The sequence below is a fragment of the Motacilla alba genome, chromosome 1A (genome assembly GCF_015832195.1).
Source record: "Motacilla alba alba isolate MOTALB_02 chromosome 1A, Motacilla_alba_V1.0_pri, whole genome shotgun sequence".
NCBI lineage: Eukaryota > Metazoa > Chordata > Aves > Passeriformes > Motacillidae > Motacilla > Motacilla alba.
The window spans coordinates 61,477,221-61,492,721 of record NC_052031.1 but is presented as its reverse complement, the minus strand read 5'-3'; the positions used below and the strand labels follow the sequence as shown (position 1 = coordinate 61,492,721).

Below are 15,501 nucleotides of genomic sequence, written 5' to 3'. Positions count from 1 at the left end.
ATCAAGCAGCTGGAAGAACCTACCTTGCAGACCATTTCCTCCTTTCCTTGGAATAAAAGCAGTACTCTGGCTTCCTTACTATCAGGCTGTCATTGGGATTTCATGTCTTCAAACAGTGGGTTGGAATTCTGAGTCAGAATAGGGCGTTTTTAACCACCACCAAAGATGCCCGGACAGTCAAAACAGCATACAAATCATTAGGGACATTTGGTCTGATCCTGCCCTTTAAAATTTTCTATTTACTTTATACTTTTTAGTAGAGTAAATGCAAAGAAGTAATCAAAGGAGTGTCATCATCAGTGATCCGGGATTTATGTCTGTAAATAACCTCCATAAAAATGGAATAGGCTTCCTCTTCCTCACCACAGCCACAATTATTTCCATTCTCTATTTTCAGAGCTTGACCTTGGTACTGAAGGAAGGTGAAAGCCTGCACTACATCTGTAAATAGAAAGATATTTAGGTTAAAGATTTGAGTTTTTCTCTTGGAATCTATATTTCATGTGTAAAAAAAGGTTGAGATGCATTTATAATGTGCTAGCTCTTCTCACTTCCATTAATATTTAACAAAAAATTTGTGTAAATATGGAGTTTTTCATTAGCATAGATATGGCATATCCATACTGGAAATAGAAGACAATACTTTTCAACCTTGTGATAAGTGTGTAATGTGTTTTGAGCTTGAAAATGTGTGTTGATTGGAAGATAAGAAACTGAGACACCTGTTTCTTGTTCAGCTGATACCAGATATCCTGCTGTGCTGGTGATCTCCAGGGGTGTCACCAGTCTTTCTTCAGTGTCTTCAATTAGCCACTTTAACCTAGCAGTTCAGTGGGCAGCATAATGATCTGTTAGAATTTACAGTAGCAGCTGAGAGCAAATTATGTTACCTGTGACTCAAAAGAGGGGGAAAAGCCTGCGTGCTTCATGCTGCAGAGACAAGACTAAAAGGCTGGTTTCTTGGAACATGGAGAGAGAGAACTCCATAAATGTACTGTAAATGCAGATTGCATAAGTAAGCCATAGGTTGAGGAGGAGCTTTTTATTCTTAGTTAGAATCTTTCTTACAAAGTTGCATTATCCTCTTAAGGGAGAGTCTTAGACCCTACAAATTTTACTGGATTCCACAGCCCCATGTGTCAGTCCTATGCTTCCTTTCTTCGCTGCTTTCATTTAATGGTTTCATCCTGCTTTGAAACTCCTGGAGGCAATATAAGTTTTATTTTTAATCTTTTATATGTAAAGGTTTACTTCTACAGAGTAGGTGTGACTTCTGTGTTCCTATGGCCACCATTAAAAGTAAGTCATAAGCTTCATAACCTCACAGTCTGTCTTCTGATGAAGGAGCCCAGTGCTGTTATCTGCTAGCAGCTAGACCCTATATGACTTTTGGGTGTATGGGGTTTGGCTGCTTGGGTACACCTTGGTGAGGTGGGTGAGGCTCACGAGGTAGTTGTTCTACACAGCAGTTCAGTCATACTGCCAGCCCATCATGCCAGCACAGCTGATTGGCTTTGGTCCCTTAAATGCTCTGTGGACTCCCCTTTAGAATAGTTGGGTCACAGTCCCTCACTTGTGATGGTCAGTAATAGCAGGTTTCTCACTTGAGTGGACATGGCTGTGTTGAAAAATACCCAGATCCTGTGGTGACAAGTCCACAGAAGCACCCAAGGTTGCATGAAGACTGATGTGCCACAGCAGCCTTGAAGCTGGGCTTGAGTCCAGGTGTGCTGCTTGGCCCCACCCTGAAGGCCAGGTCATTCTCCAGGGCAGTAGAGATAATAGCAAGGATATTCTGTTCTGCATATTGGCTGTACCACTCCACCAGTTTGTGTTCTTTCCACCTGGCCTTCCAGCTTCATGACAGATCAGTGTCTTGCAGACAGGATGCAGAAAGGATCCTGCTTTAAAAGGCTCATAATGTTACTTCCTGCAAAGAGTATTGAGAGGGAGGCTATTATTAAGAGATTGTTTATTTATCTGCTGCCTCAGTGAATATAAACATAAATACATGAGAAAGGAATCTTTTGTGGGAACTGATGCTAGCAAAACCAGGTTACATCATGAAGTGAGGAAAAATAAAGGATCTTGAAGAGATTGTGATTTGCTAATCCATCCATTTGCGTCAAAACGGGATTAATAACACCTGTAAAATGTTAGGGTTCCTTTTCTATTGTGGAGATTAAATGGGAAAAGATGCTTTGATTGAAGTTATTTTTATGCTTTTTAAACTGAGAGTTAAGGAAACAGGGGAGAGCAGTGAATCTATGCAAGATTCATTGGTCTGTGCAAGGATAACTTTTGAAGAGATGATACTAAGATATTTAAAGGGCACATCAAATATTCATGACTTGTTCTGTAAGCCATAGCATCCTACTGGAAATTCACCTTGATGTGACCTGGGTTGTTGCACTGGATTAAGATGTCTTTGCCTTACAAAATAAAAAGATGCACAAGTGGTATTTCTAAATAACAAGATTTTCTCTCTTGCCATTGCCCATATCCGCCATAACATTGTCCCAACCTTTTGCTTGTCCCAAGCATTTTTTTCCTGCAAAGAAGCTGTGCCTTTTGTGGGCAACTGAATTTTTCTTCATGAAAAACTCAGTGAATGTCTTTAATGCCTGAACCATCATTTTGCTCTCTACCTGTACTGGGCCTCTGATGTTTTTGTGCAAAACCACTTCTTTCCTCTTCCCCAGAGAGCAAAACAACCATTTTACATGTTATCCACAATGGAAGCAGATTCAGCAGTATTCTTTCTTTCTCTGCGGACATCCAAAAATTAAAATGGAGCCTGGTTCTCTAAGGATTCCACTTTCCTTTCTATGTTACAAGCATTTGAAGAAAAATTTCAGATCCCTTTCTAGGACTTCTCAGAGATAATTTCAGCTGTAGACAATTATTCAGGGAAAGGCTTTCTGTCCTAATGGCAAGAACTGGACAAGCTAATTGGCAGTTTATTTAGAGTGTCTTAGATGTTCTCCTGTAAATGCTGGGTGTGCTGAAGTCATTGTTTTTGCAATGATGGCTTTGAGTGGCTCACTCTGTTCGTTGTGTATCCAAGGGCACATCATAAAACCCATGGGAAGAATGTCTGCTTCTCCAGTCAGATGTCACTCCTCTCTGGAGCCTTCTGCATGCCACTGTGCTTCCTAGAGACTATGTCCTTCTGGTTCAGTGTCCCTCCTGTGTGTGTTTACACGTGGCACAGGTGGAGTGTTCAAAGCCTTGGACAAAGTCCTGCACCTCCTCCTGGAGCTGCAGCACAGGTAATGCCAGTGCTGGAGGGCTGTGCCAGCGCAGCTCAGCTGAAGTGTCATCATCACCTGGGGTCTGTCACCAGCCCTTGCATGTCTGCTCTCATCTGCTCACAGTCACAGGTAATGAGTCATGCCTGCTGCAAGATGTCTGAGAGGCACTTGTGTGGATTTTCATTTCCCCCCCTAAGCAGGAATATCTGATATCCAAATGTCATGTGTCAGGTGTAACTTTACACCTCTGAACTGAGAATTTTGCTTATTATTGTATAGTCTGTAGACTATCTCTTGGATGTTCCCAAGATCAGAGGCCAGCCCTGCTGGAGGCTAAATGCTAGGCTTCTGCTCCTGATGCAAAGAATTCTTGTGATGTTTTGACATCCTGTAATCCTTTTGTTCATCCGTCTAATGTCGAGGCAACAGCTCTGCATTGCAGAAAAATTCAGTCAAAAGAGACTCGTGTTTAGAAAGGCAGCTGACACCAATCTTATAAAAACTACTTGAAAACTGACATGAGTTTATGCAAGAGATTCATGTTTGCATAACAAATACCATTCATTTCTAATAGCTACCTTGACTAACTATCCAAACTGTTGTCTTCCTGGGGATGGCACACAGGATCTCCTTCAGAGTCAATAGCTGGATTCTGTATTCAACATCTTAATTACTTCTCAACAATACATTTCTCTGATGGCAATTCCTCTGAAAGAACTCTTTTGTAGTAACTCTTCTTCTGTAATGAGGATTAACAATTCACAAGTGGTAGAAATAAAATATCACACTTGGATACACTGCTTATACAAATAAAATGTCTCCATCTGCTTTCTTAGAAACATTTGAGTATCTGTCTCGAGATCATTCCAAAAGGCCAGCCTAGCCCAGATGCCACAAGGAAAAGCCTAGAGAAGGGGAGAAGGACAGGGCAAGTATTTGAGTTGCCTTAAGTAACTCTTTGCCTTGAGTAACTCTTCAGTCACCAGTTATTTGTGTCTAGAAGTGATGATATTTAGCAACCCTCAACATACTTCTTTTCCATGAACTTGTTTGGTCCTTCTGAGCTCACCTCAGCTGCTGACAGGGGTTTCCACAGCATGTTACATGAGGAGCCACATCATCTTGTTTCGCCATGCTTTTATCCTGCTACTTTTAAGTTTTTCTGTGATGGCCCTTAGTCCTTGAATTGGAGGGGACAGGGAACTGCTGATTCCTAGGCACTTCATCTTTGCCAATCCTGACTTTATAGACCTCTGTCGTATTGCTATGTCTGGCATCTCCTTTTCCAATCAGAGGAGCCCTACTTTTCTAATCTCTGTTTTTGAACTGGCATTTGAACCTTTAAATAACACAAACATATTCTAATTCATATTCCATTTGTTTTGAGGGGGGGAGAGTAGAATTGAATATTTCATTCAAAATGTAGGTGATCAGTGGATTTATGGAGTCATGTTTATGTAGTGGTTACTTTCCAAAAGGAGTTGAATAAAAAGAATCTGTTTTCAAGATACAGGTAAATGTTGGGCCATCCTAAGCCTAATAAACCTCTGAGATGAGATTAATACTGGGGAAATAAATTTTTCTCTCCTAACATGATAGAGAGTCTACTGGGAATTTAGCTGTTTTGGGAGCATGGAAATGCACCAACATTAAATCATTGTTGCCTAAGGTGTTTTTCAAACACATGCATTTGTGTTTGAAACTTACAGTTTCATTTCAGCAAGCAGAATATTTCTGCAGTATATGGGAATGTACTTTCTGTGCATGTTAAACCCCTCTTAGGAATATAAATATGTGAATCATTGAACCCAACAAAATACCAGCATGAAAAAATAAATGAAAATTGCTGACCTATGCTCTATCTTGGAAGTATTTAGTTAAAAGTGGTAGCACTTCTCTCATTATTTGTAAGATGATGTGTTTTTGTCTGTGTTGTCTCTGTGCTATGTGCAGATGGTGAGAGTCATATTAGAATGCATTTGTTTGCTTCACAAGTTTAGAAAAGACTTTAATTTGTAAATTTAATTTGTAAATTTTTTTATGTGTTGTGCTGTCTCTCTTAGAGCTTGCAGCTGGTGTTGGAGTTATGTGGACTTAGAGGAGTAATTGTTTAACATAACTTAGGGATGAAAAGTACCTGTCTATTGTATAAAGTTGCCAATCTTCTTCTAACTTACTCCTGACACTTCTGTCCAACCAGTGTGCAAAGGAACCCACAAGCTATGATTAAGATAGTATCCACCCAGCGGCATTTCTGTCTGAGAAGGAAAGCTAAAACTGTGTATGATTCAGGAACAAAATTCTGCCTGTTACAGCAGTTATCTCTGCAGCCTGTGGGCATATATGTACTCAGAGTTATGGGCTTTCAACAACATGATCCCTCTTGTATTTTGTGAAATTTACTGAGCTGTCATGGTAATATTACTGTGGCAGGAAGAAATGCACAAAGGAGAAGAAGAGGGATGATGGAAATCTGTGAGAAGAATCCGTCTTAAGAAAATATTTCAGGACAGGTGTCTTGAGAATATCAGGCTTTATAAAGTTTTGTAAGTTTGTGGTTTTCTTTATTTGTTTTTAATCCTACTCCAGAAGCAAAATTCCTGAGGAGGTATTTTCTGTGGGATTCCTGCTTTCCTTACTATTTGTTTGGTGGTAAGCAGTAACACAGTTCTGGCTTTCCAGCGGAGGGAAGGAGGACCAGGGGCTGTGCACCAGGTTGTTCTGATTTTTCTGTGCCAGTGCTGCCTATGCAATGTGCTGCTATTTCCCAACTTGATGGGAGAAACCCAAGCAGCTCTAAGCATATTTCTTTTTCCCGAGGACAGGTTTGATCAACTGCTTTACCTATTCCCAGAAATGGCAATAGTTGACTGAAGTGCTGTTGTGATGACAAATGAGAAATGTAATTTGTATAGAGACATTTGGTCCAAGATAAGAAAATGGGTGGCATTTTGTACCTGCAGCCGCTTTTTTGGCCCACAGGTCTCAAAATCCTGCTTCTTGTTTGAGACTTGCCACAGAGGGCACAGGCTGTCACCCCGCTGTAGTGAGAGGGTGGTGGCATCCCCAGTAAGATGTAATAAATACAGGTAACTGTCATTGCATGTGCACTTCTGTTTACATACGAACACTGTTACCAAGTAAAGGTATTTAAATTAGAGACTACTTCTTGTTTTGGTCCCTAAACATATTTTCTAAACCAGCAAAAGTAAAGGAACCCCTGTGCACATTACTCACTGATGTTTAGTGTTGGTGTTTTCTTTTAAAGTTTGGCTTATGGCACAAATACATTTCATAATATCCCATGTCAGAAGAGAGGCACAATGGCACAAAAAGACCTCAATGGATATAAGCAGGTCTTTTTTCAGTATTTTGAAGGTGGCTATGGAGTCAGAGCTCTCCTATGACATTTTCTAATATGCTTTTCTCATGAATGGGGAGGTTTTGTGTCTTAAATCAGATATGCATTATTGTTATTGAATCACATGTATAAATTGTATGCATACTTTACAGGCAGTCCCTGGCCATCATCCCAAAGGGGTTTATGTCAAAGGAGAGCAATGCAAACAAAAATACAGAGTTTGTACTTATGTGGAAAGATATGTAGGAATGATAATAGAAAAATGAGCTGAATAAGAAAATAAGACTCTGAAAGGTGAACATGCCTCAGTACTTCTAAATTCTTATTTATTGCTAGACTGGTAGGTGTTCTGAATATCTTGTGGAACAGTGACTGCAGACCATATGGTTGAATGATCCTTGTGGGAAGAAGATGTAGATGGCTTTTTGGATGAGATAATAGACACAGAGTGAAAAAGAGTTAAAATGAAGGAGACTCTACCAAGCACACAAGCAACTACAAATTCTTACTCTCTTTGATGCATCATGAGAGTGATGCAGGGAATTCACACTAACCCATGTTATGGTGCCCTGGGGATAGGGACAAGAGTTTGGTGGTATGAATGTCAGCTTGTGAAGTCAGTTGGCAATGTGTAGTAGCTTTAAGCTGTCCTAAATAAACACTAACTTACATCTTCAACCCACATTAATTTTAAGAACAGTGTGTCTCATTGACTTGCTGTGTTTAAGCTTGTAGACTTTTTTTTTCTGAAAAGTTTCTTTATCCAGTAATATTCTATATGCTAGCATGACAATAAGGTCATAAGTCAGCAGGACTTCTTTATAGGGATTCTTGTCCTGTTCACAGGTTATGCACTGACATTAAAGCACATGCTTAGCTCCTCTGTTTCCTTAGAAATGTATGTTAACAGCCTCTGCTCAGTTCAGCTGGCTCTACAAGGAACAAGGCAAGACCATGGCATAGAATCAGTAGAAAATGGTCTTAATGCATTATTCTTCATATTATGTCCAAATTCAATTGCTGCTTGTAGGAACTGCAGGGAGAATACTGAGTTAAGTGTATTTCTTTTCTTCTGCTTTCTGCTGAAATTACTCACGGAACTGTTAGCAGCATTTGCTTTCTTGAAGATGGGTTGTTGACATTCCTGGTGTGTCTCTGCATCCAAAAAAACAATATATTGGCAACCATTTTGTATTTCAGTGGCTTGAACAGCACTGAAACTATTATCTGCTTTTATGCAATAAGAATTGACTGAGTTGCACAGATTTTGTTGGCTTCTGCAGAAATTATCTGATTTTTCTATGAATTGAGCTTCAAATACTGGTTTTGGGGTTTTTTATTATTATTTTATTCAGTATGTAGCAGTAGAATTAAAAACTCTCTTGACTTAGCAATATGAAATCATCTTTGCCTAAGATTTTGGCAGGTTCTGCATTTGTATAATAATGTAATTCCTTATGAGTGCAGTAATTTAGATGCGTTCATTTTGGTGGTAAGCTTCAGAGTAGTTTATCTCTTTCCTTTTCACAAGTTTATTAAAGACAAATTAAAACCTCTGACAACTTACATTTAAATCAAGAAATCTTTGCCAAGACTGGTTTTGTGCAGTCCTGGGTAAAGGCACCTGAGGCTGGTGAAAAGATGCTCATTTTCAGTACCTGAACAAATAACAGTATCAGCACAACTTAAAAAGTGCTCTAAAAAAAGAGACCACATTCTTTTCTTGGTGGTGATTAATATATGAGTAGTAGATGACTGATCCACACATGGTATCCTGACCACCAGTCCCAAGATGGGCAGAGGTGATGCAACCTGTTACATAACTTGATCTAAAGAAAGCAGGTGGCACAGAGAAGTTTTTAAGAAAACGTTGGAAACGTCTTCAATCAGGAGTAACATCATTCATTTCACTGAGTCAGTGATCTGACTGTCTGGTCTTGAAGAAAGCAGAGTTGTGGTTCAGTGTCCTTCAGACTCTTCTCACTGAAAATGTAGATTTTGGCTGCTGTTACTTCTCAGCTAAGTCATAACGTTTTTGTAGTCTACAAGGAGGGTATGAGAAGCATAGACTGTGTTTTTAAGAAAATAAAGCAGGCTTATGTCAATGTTATTTCTACAGTAGTAATCCTATTATTACGTCTGGTTATCAAATAATATTATTTTTAATAAGTGAATTTATCATTTTTTGAGGACCATCTTTCTGTATTTAGTCATGTTTTATATGTATGTATTGTCACATTTTTCTATCATGTTTTTTCATTCGTGTGCACAAACACGTACACACATGCATAGTCTTTGTAGTGGCTGGAGCTGGGAGTGGCAACTTAAGTTTTTTTAGCAGGAGATATCTAGAAATGTTTGGCTGTACAGAACTCTGTAAGCCTTGAAACATTCAGCCTATTTCCACACAAGTATCAGTTTGATACTGAAACTGTTTTGAGAGTTTGTTTTCCAACTAACAAGGTTAAGAGAAAATGAAATGCTCGGTCTGAATTTTAAAAGTTGTCGTGGAGAAGCTCTAGTGCACATTCTGGGCCTTAGGGGGGTGTAGGTTGTTGAAGGAAAGAGAACAAGAAGGTTTTTTGGTGTGAGAGAAATGCTTTTGCTGATTCTGTGGGGAGCTGCCAGTTTCTGGCTTAAGTTTTAAAAGTTTAGGCAAATGTTTGCATGGGGTTGACAAAGCCCTGCTAGAGATTTACCAGTTAAATTGTCAGAGGATTACACCAGTTCTGTGCTTAGGAGGTCTGTAGAGCTGTAAAGTAAAGCTGAGAGGGTTTTCTCTGTTGCATTACGCAGAGATTATTATGACACCAGGTGTTAAAAGTATAAAGACTGATGAGCTTCAGGTCCTTGGATGCTTTCAACTGGCCCTGGCAGCTGGTAGGAAGAGAGAGAGGTAAGAGAGTGGGGCAGAGAGAATGGTTCTGCCTGTCAAGGACGAGGAAGACCAGCTGAGGAGTTTACCTTGTTCCAACTTAAGGAAAATGTAGCTATAGGTTCTGTGGTGCCTAGGGTGGTGCTAGCTGAGATTGGCCTGTCCTCTGTTGCCAGCAGGTGTCCCTGAAGCCCTAAAGCCTTAGCCACCCTAGCTGTAAACGTGCATAAAAGACTGATCTTGCATCCCCTTCTTCTTTCAGTGTGTGTTTTCCAGCTTCTATGTGAAATGGGATGGGGATCCTACTTTTGCAAAGGGCATTCTTACATTCTGCCCCTCTCTGACTAACAGCAGAACACCCAGTCTATGCCAAGGATCCAGCAGGGTGGGAGAGAGCAAGAGGGTTTCTGTGGAAGAACTGAATTTATGATGTTCTATCTCAAGACTTTATTGCAATGCCTGTGTGTGAGGGGATCCAGTTCTGTGGTTGTTTCAGATAATCTTAACTGCCATTTCTTACAGTGTGAGTGCTGGTCTCTGCAGTACAAACAGCCTTTTAGTTCAGCTGCTGTGTGGTCTGTCTGCAGATAAACATTCGTGCGTACATATGCTGTGGCACATGTGCCTGTACACATAAATATATCTGTTCCTGTGACTGTGCTTAGATAAAAGGTCATTTGGACTGCAACTATTATAAGACTATTCAAAGTTTAGAAAAACATGAAAATTTTATATTTTTCTATGTTTTTTTACTCACAAACAGGTTTACAAACTCAGTCTGCTAGAATGACTCCGAGATAGGTTGAAGTTCACGCTTCAGACATGCAGCAATCGTAGTAAAACCATCCTGGTAACGCCAGTATTCCTGGAATGTTTGTCTCTTCAGCTGTCCTTCCTCACCTCACCCATCACTATTCAAAAAGCAGTAGTAACTTTGCAGGTTGATAAGAAAAGGGTCGAGACCCACCAGATTGTTTTGTGGAAGAATTGTGCCTAGCACACGGTGAAGAACGTCATAATCTTTGGGGCTAAGCGAGGAGCGGGGAGTGTGAAAGGGTTAGAAGAAGGGAAGCCTCTGAAGGTTCAAAGGAAGAGTGTCATACAGAGGAATATCTTCTAGGAGAATAGATACAACTTCAAACAGGCCCTAAGTGAGGTGGGGTAGCTGAGAAGTTTCAGGAACCAAAGTGGTGCAGGCTGACCTGATAATTCTGACAGCAGAACTGAAAAGTTTGTCTTGAGAAGTATTTGGGGGAGGGGTTTTATTAAGTAAGCAAGATCCTGAAGAGAAATGTTTAACCTCTGAAGGGAAGAAAATTTCAGGAAGGCTTCACTAGATGACAATGACTCAAAAAAAATGGAGACACAGTTACACCTTCACCTAGTGTAGCTCTGTGATGCCTTTTTGAATCAGTGGTTGCAGTTATTTGCATAAATTCAATAACTAAATCACCCCTAATGCTGAATTGAAGGGACTGTTGTAAAGCCCAGGACAAATGGACACAGCAGAAGACATCCAGATTTGTTCCAATAATGAGCTTACTCATTTTGTGAGAAATTAACTCCAAAACCTCAGCAGATAAACTGTTGGATTTTACAGAAGAGCTTTTATTGCCATCTACTGGCTTAAATAGGCAGCTTGCTCGAGTGCAAGAATCATTTGGAAAATGTTTGCTTACTGAGAAAATATTTTGAAGAGATTGTTACAGAATATTCCTTAGGCAAGCTTATCTTTGGCATGATATCAGACGAGTCTGTTTGCAGTTAGCTGTGTTGGCATGCCAAGCTTTATGAAAAGGGGTTCATTTAAACATCTGGAACCTGACTCACCCATAAATGCACTCCAGCACGTGCTTCACTTTGCAGAAAATCTGCTCTAGGAGCACACAGAGGATTTTGTGCCTGTGGTGTGCAGCAGGTTTAGTGTGCATGTGCTTCTGAAACTGGAGTTGTCAACATTTCTTTCTGCTTTCAACTTCCAAATGGCATAAAATTGAGTGGGGTTTGAGGAAAAACTTTCTCTTAATTAATTCTTCAGATCTTCCAATTGCTCCAAAGCCCCCCAAAAAATAAGCTCAGATCTGGAAACTTCGAGCCTTGATTAAGTCTGAATCAAGTAAGGTGAGATTAGCTTTTTTTATAAATACAGTTATGAAAGTAAAAGGCTGAATTCTGTGTCTTTCTCAAGCAAGATGCCCATTGAAAAAGGTCTTTAAGATAATTTCTCTAAATCCCAAAGCCTTTTCTGTATTTTTCTGTCTGTTCAGTGTGAAATTCCTAAGAGATTTTCAGGTTTTTTCTGGAGGCATCAGTACTGACTGACAGGTCATTGCCAGGCTGCTGTATAATTCAGATCTGCAGAGTGTTTTTCTTTCATCAGATGAACTAGGTGTTTGTACAAGCACTCCCAGATTTGGGGAGCTCAGAATGAGAAAGATCAACAGTGACAGTATTCAAATTATTTAAAATCCTGCATCCATTTTGGCTGGAAGAAATGGAAATATGACCTGGTGGTGGTAGCCATTTCAGTCTGTACACAGGTGTCTACAGCCTTGCACTCACAAGTACACAAAAAGCTCCTCACACGATGATTAAATCTAAAGAAATAGCAGTAAAAAATAGTAGCAGCATCAGAAGTGTATTTTTTAACTAGATTTATTTATTTGGAATTTTAAACTGTGTATCATATACTGCAGTAAGGTGACAGAATTGTGGAGAGTTTCTTTTTCTTTTCCCTGGTGCTCTCGTGTTCTTTCCTGAGACTGCCATGGCCTGACCATCCTCTCAGTGGCCATTGTTTGCAGATCTGAACCAAACCCTTTGTACTTATTGTCACTTACTGTTCCTGTTTCTTGTCTTTGTTCTTTTCTCACAGCTACAAGCCCCCAGTGTGAAAGGCTTTGATTTTGCTAAGCAGCATCTGGGCCAGCACAATAAAGATGATGTCCTGATTATCCACGAGCCAGCTCCTTTACCAGGACCTATTAAGGACACAACGCCATCTGAGAACGGAGATGTGCCCAGCCCCAAATCCAAGACTTCCACAAAGCCTTCAAAGACTGTTCGACACAGAGGGAGGTCAGTTCACAAAGATAAAAACAAATTGCAGCAGACAACAGTTTATTAAGGGCTGCTGTATTTTTAGGGCAATTTCAGTGGAAAGAACTGTTCCAGAGCTCCGGAACTCCCATTTCCTAGTGAGCCACCACCGTTACACCTCACCACTCATTAGTACAAGATTGTGAGAATTTAGTGCTCATTTTTCTTTTAAAGGGAACATACACAGTTAAGAGGGATATTTAAGATACTGCTGAGCTGACTGGATTCAAGTCCTTGCTTCTTCACTGGAAACACCAAGTGTATGTTTTCCAGTGCAGTCTCTTTGTGATCTCTAGCCACTAAACCAGCAGGTGGTTAAAACCAGATGTAAACCACAAGGGTAATGTGTTTCCATGCCATTAATAGTGATCAATACATGTATGAAGAGTCCGGATTTCCAAAACTAAGCTGTATCTCCAAAATTCAGGGAAAATGCAGAAATGTTGTTATTTATGATTATCTAGGGGGGGTCTTGTAGCAAACGAGTCTTATTCAGAAAAAGGAATCGTAATTCACAGCTGTGCAAATGGAGAAGGGTCTGTCAACCATCAGCAGAATTTTCCTAATCTTTTCTAATAATCACATGATGTGACTGTCCCTTGCTGGAAAAAATTGTGTTTGTAGGATACATGATGTAATAAAGCTGTGAGATGGATCTGTGCACAAAAAAAAAAAAAAAAGTGGGAAAAAAATGGAACTCTGAGAAGACCCCCTCTGAACTACACTTTGCAGTAATCCTTCTTCTTCTCCCTCACTCTCACTCTTCTTTGTCTCCAGCTCTGCATTCCCTGTGCTTATATCTATGTGGTACTGCACAGTGGGAGGAAAAAAAAAAGCAAACAATCAAGAGCAGGGTTGGATGAGCTGAGAAAGAAACTAAAGGTGATTCTGACTGGGCTGCAGGTCTCTGCAGCACAGCTTGCTCCTCTGTTCAGCCCTCTGTGCTTCCTCTAAAGCCTCAGCTGTCTTAAGATCCTTGCTTCATCCTTCCCCATGTGGGCTTCATAAAGCTCAGTTTCCCCCTTCCAGATGCTAAGCCTGTCTTCCTAAATCCCTGCTGGCCTTGTAAGTAGAAGGCTGCCAGTGGTACAGTGGAAGGTGGACAAAACTGGAAAATAATGGAAGAAAAATGAGCTATACTGGTTTTGGTGTAGCTTACATAAATTGAAACAAACTAATATAAATCTGAAAGACAAACATTTCTGTGTTTCTTTTTAAAAGTTCAGAAGTGGCCTAGGACAGAGATGATACGTGGGTGAAGGGAAGGCATCTATGTTTATATGCAGATAAGCAAAAGAAATAAGTTCAAATTTGAGGTTGCTGCTGTATTTTGTCTAGAATAATTCAGAAGATTAAGCAGGAGAAATTTCAGAAGCCAACATTCTAATGATAGGCTGTGGTAGAAGGCCACCAAGTAATTCAGGTGTGATTTGCCCTTAGTGAAGCCATGTTGGCTGTCACCAAACCCCTTCTTATTTTTCATGTGCCTTAGCATCATTTCCAGGACAATCTGCTCCATGATCTCCCTAGGCACAGAGGTGAGTGTGACTGGCCTGTAGTTCAGACACTTGAAATGTTTTCAGAAAAGAATCTCCCTGTTCTCCCTCATACTCCCTTGAGAACAAATCTTCCTTTAGGCTTAACTATGGAGAGGTTGCCATCATCTCCCTGCCATGCCAATGTGCCCGTGTCAGCTTGTGATTTGAAACATTTATTCCCCCAGGCAGAAGTTGAAATGTGAAATGGTATCATACTGTGTTGTGTTGGGTTTAGCTGCTTGATGTTTTGTGAGAAAATACAGAGCTCAGTTCATCACAGTTCAGCTCTGGATTGTATGTTACCTGCCAGGAAATCTAGTGGTGATGTGAGTACATGCTCTGTATCCGTAGGAAACAACAAACAAGAACAGCTGAGTTCAGAAAGCTCAGCATCCCTAGGCTCCAGCTGGGAGTTGGACCTGTTGTTTTGACTTGAGAGTATACAAATGCCTATTCCTCAGCACTTACAAGAAATGGCTGATGTTGACTCAACACTATGTTCCTATTACTTGGTGGTAATTTGGATACACTGAGAAAGGAGTATTGTGGGAAATGCAGAGCACAATGAGATGAAACAGAAAATCAGTAGGAGATCTGGACACAGAGCTCCAGCCTCATACATACTCTGCTGAACCAGGACAAAGGTGATGGAGGTGATAGCTCTGCACACCGTCTCCCCCACAGGAAAAGATGCAGTGATGCAGATCTCTTACCTCGTTGAGGACCATTTATCCTTTTTTCCCTGCTATATTTTTTTTTTTTAATTGGGATGTGCCATTAGTATTACAGTCCTGCAGATCAGGGCATTGTTTAGGGAGGAGAAAAAGGGAAGTTGAATTCAGAGCAGCAAGAAGTAGATTTAACTTCAGTGGACTTGTCAGGCTGCATGTAGTTATCTTAGTCTGTGTGCTCTAGGCAGATGTTTAGCCAAGAGCCTCAGTAGCTGGTTCAGATATACCCATGTAGCCCAAGCAATTCCTGCACTAATGAGGTTAGTGCACAGACATGTGCACCCTCTCCATGATTAACTACCTGCCCGAATAGAATATGAGTGTTCAGAGGACAAAGTGGTCACTAGAGACACTATCACAAAGGCTGATCCCATGTGAAGGGACAGGCTTTGGTGTCAGGCAGTGGTTTGGGCCCTGTATTTTTTCTATTTTTATTCTATCAGAATAATTTTACAGCTGAAGTATTTTATTGGGAAGATCATGGTATTTTTCTATATTGCCTACAAAAGCTGCGAGCACTGAGATTGTGGTTTTTTAGATAACAAATGTTCTTAAGAATCTTGTGACTGCATGGAATAAATACATAAAAGAAGCATTTTTGAATGGCCTTACATTTGACTAGTCAGGGAAATATTCACATAGA

At 40.3% G+C, this 15,501-nt stretch overlaps 1 protein-coding gene across 4 annotated transcripts in view; it reads left to right on the top strand.

Annotated features, from left to right (window-relative positions):
* The window catches only part of KIAA1549 (KIAA1549 ortholog), a 141,004-nt gene that overhangs the window by 101,343 nt on the left and 24,160 nt on the right, over positions 1-15,501 (top strand). For all 4 annotated transcript variants that reach the window (XM_038153202.1, XM_038153205.1, XM_038153201.1 and 1 more), the window contains exon 11: positions 12,366-12,568. In XM_038153202.1, coding sequence (XP_038009130.1) covers positions 12,366-12,568 — 203 coding nt within the window. The remainder of the gene's footprint in view (positions 1-12,365; positions 12,569-15,501) is intronic.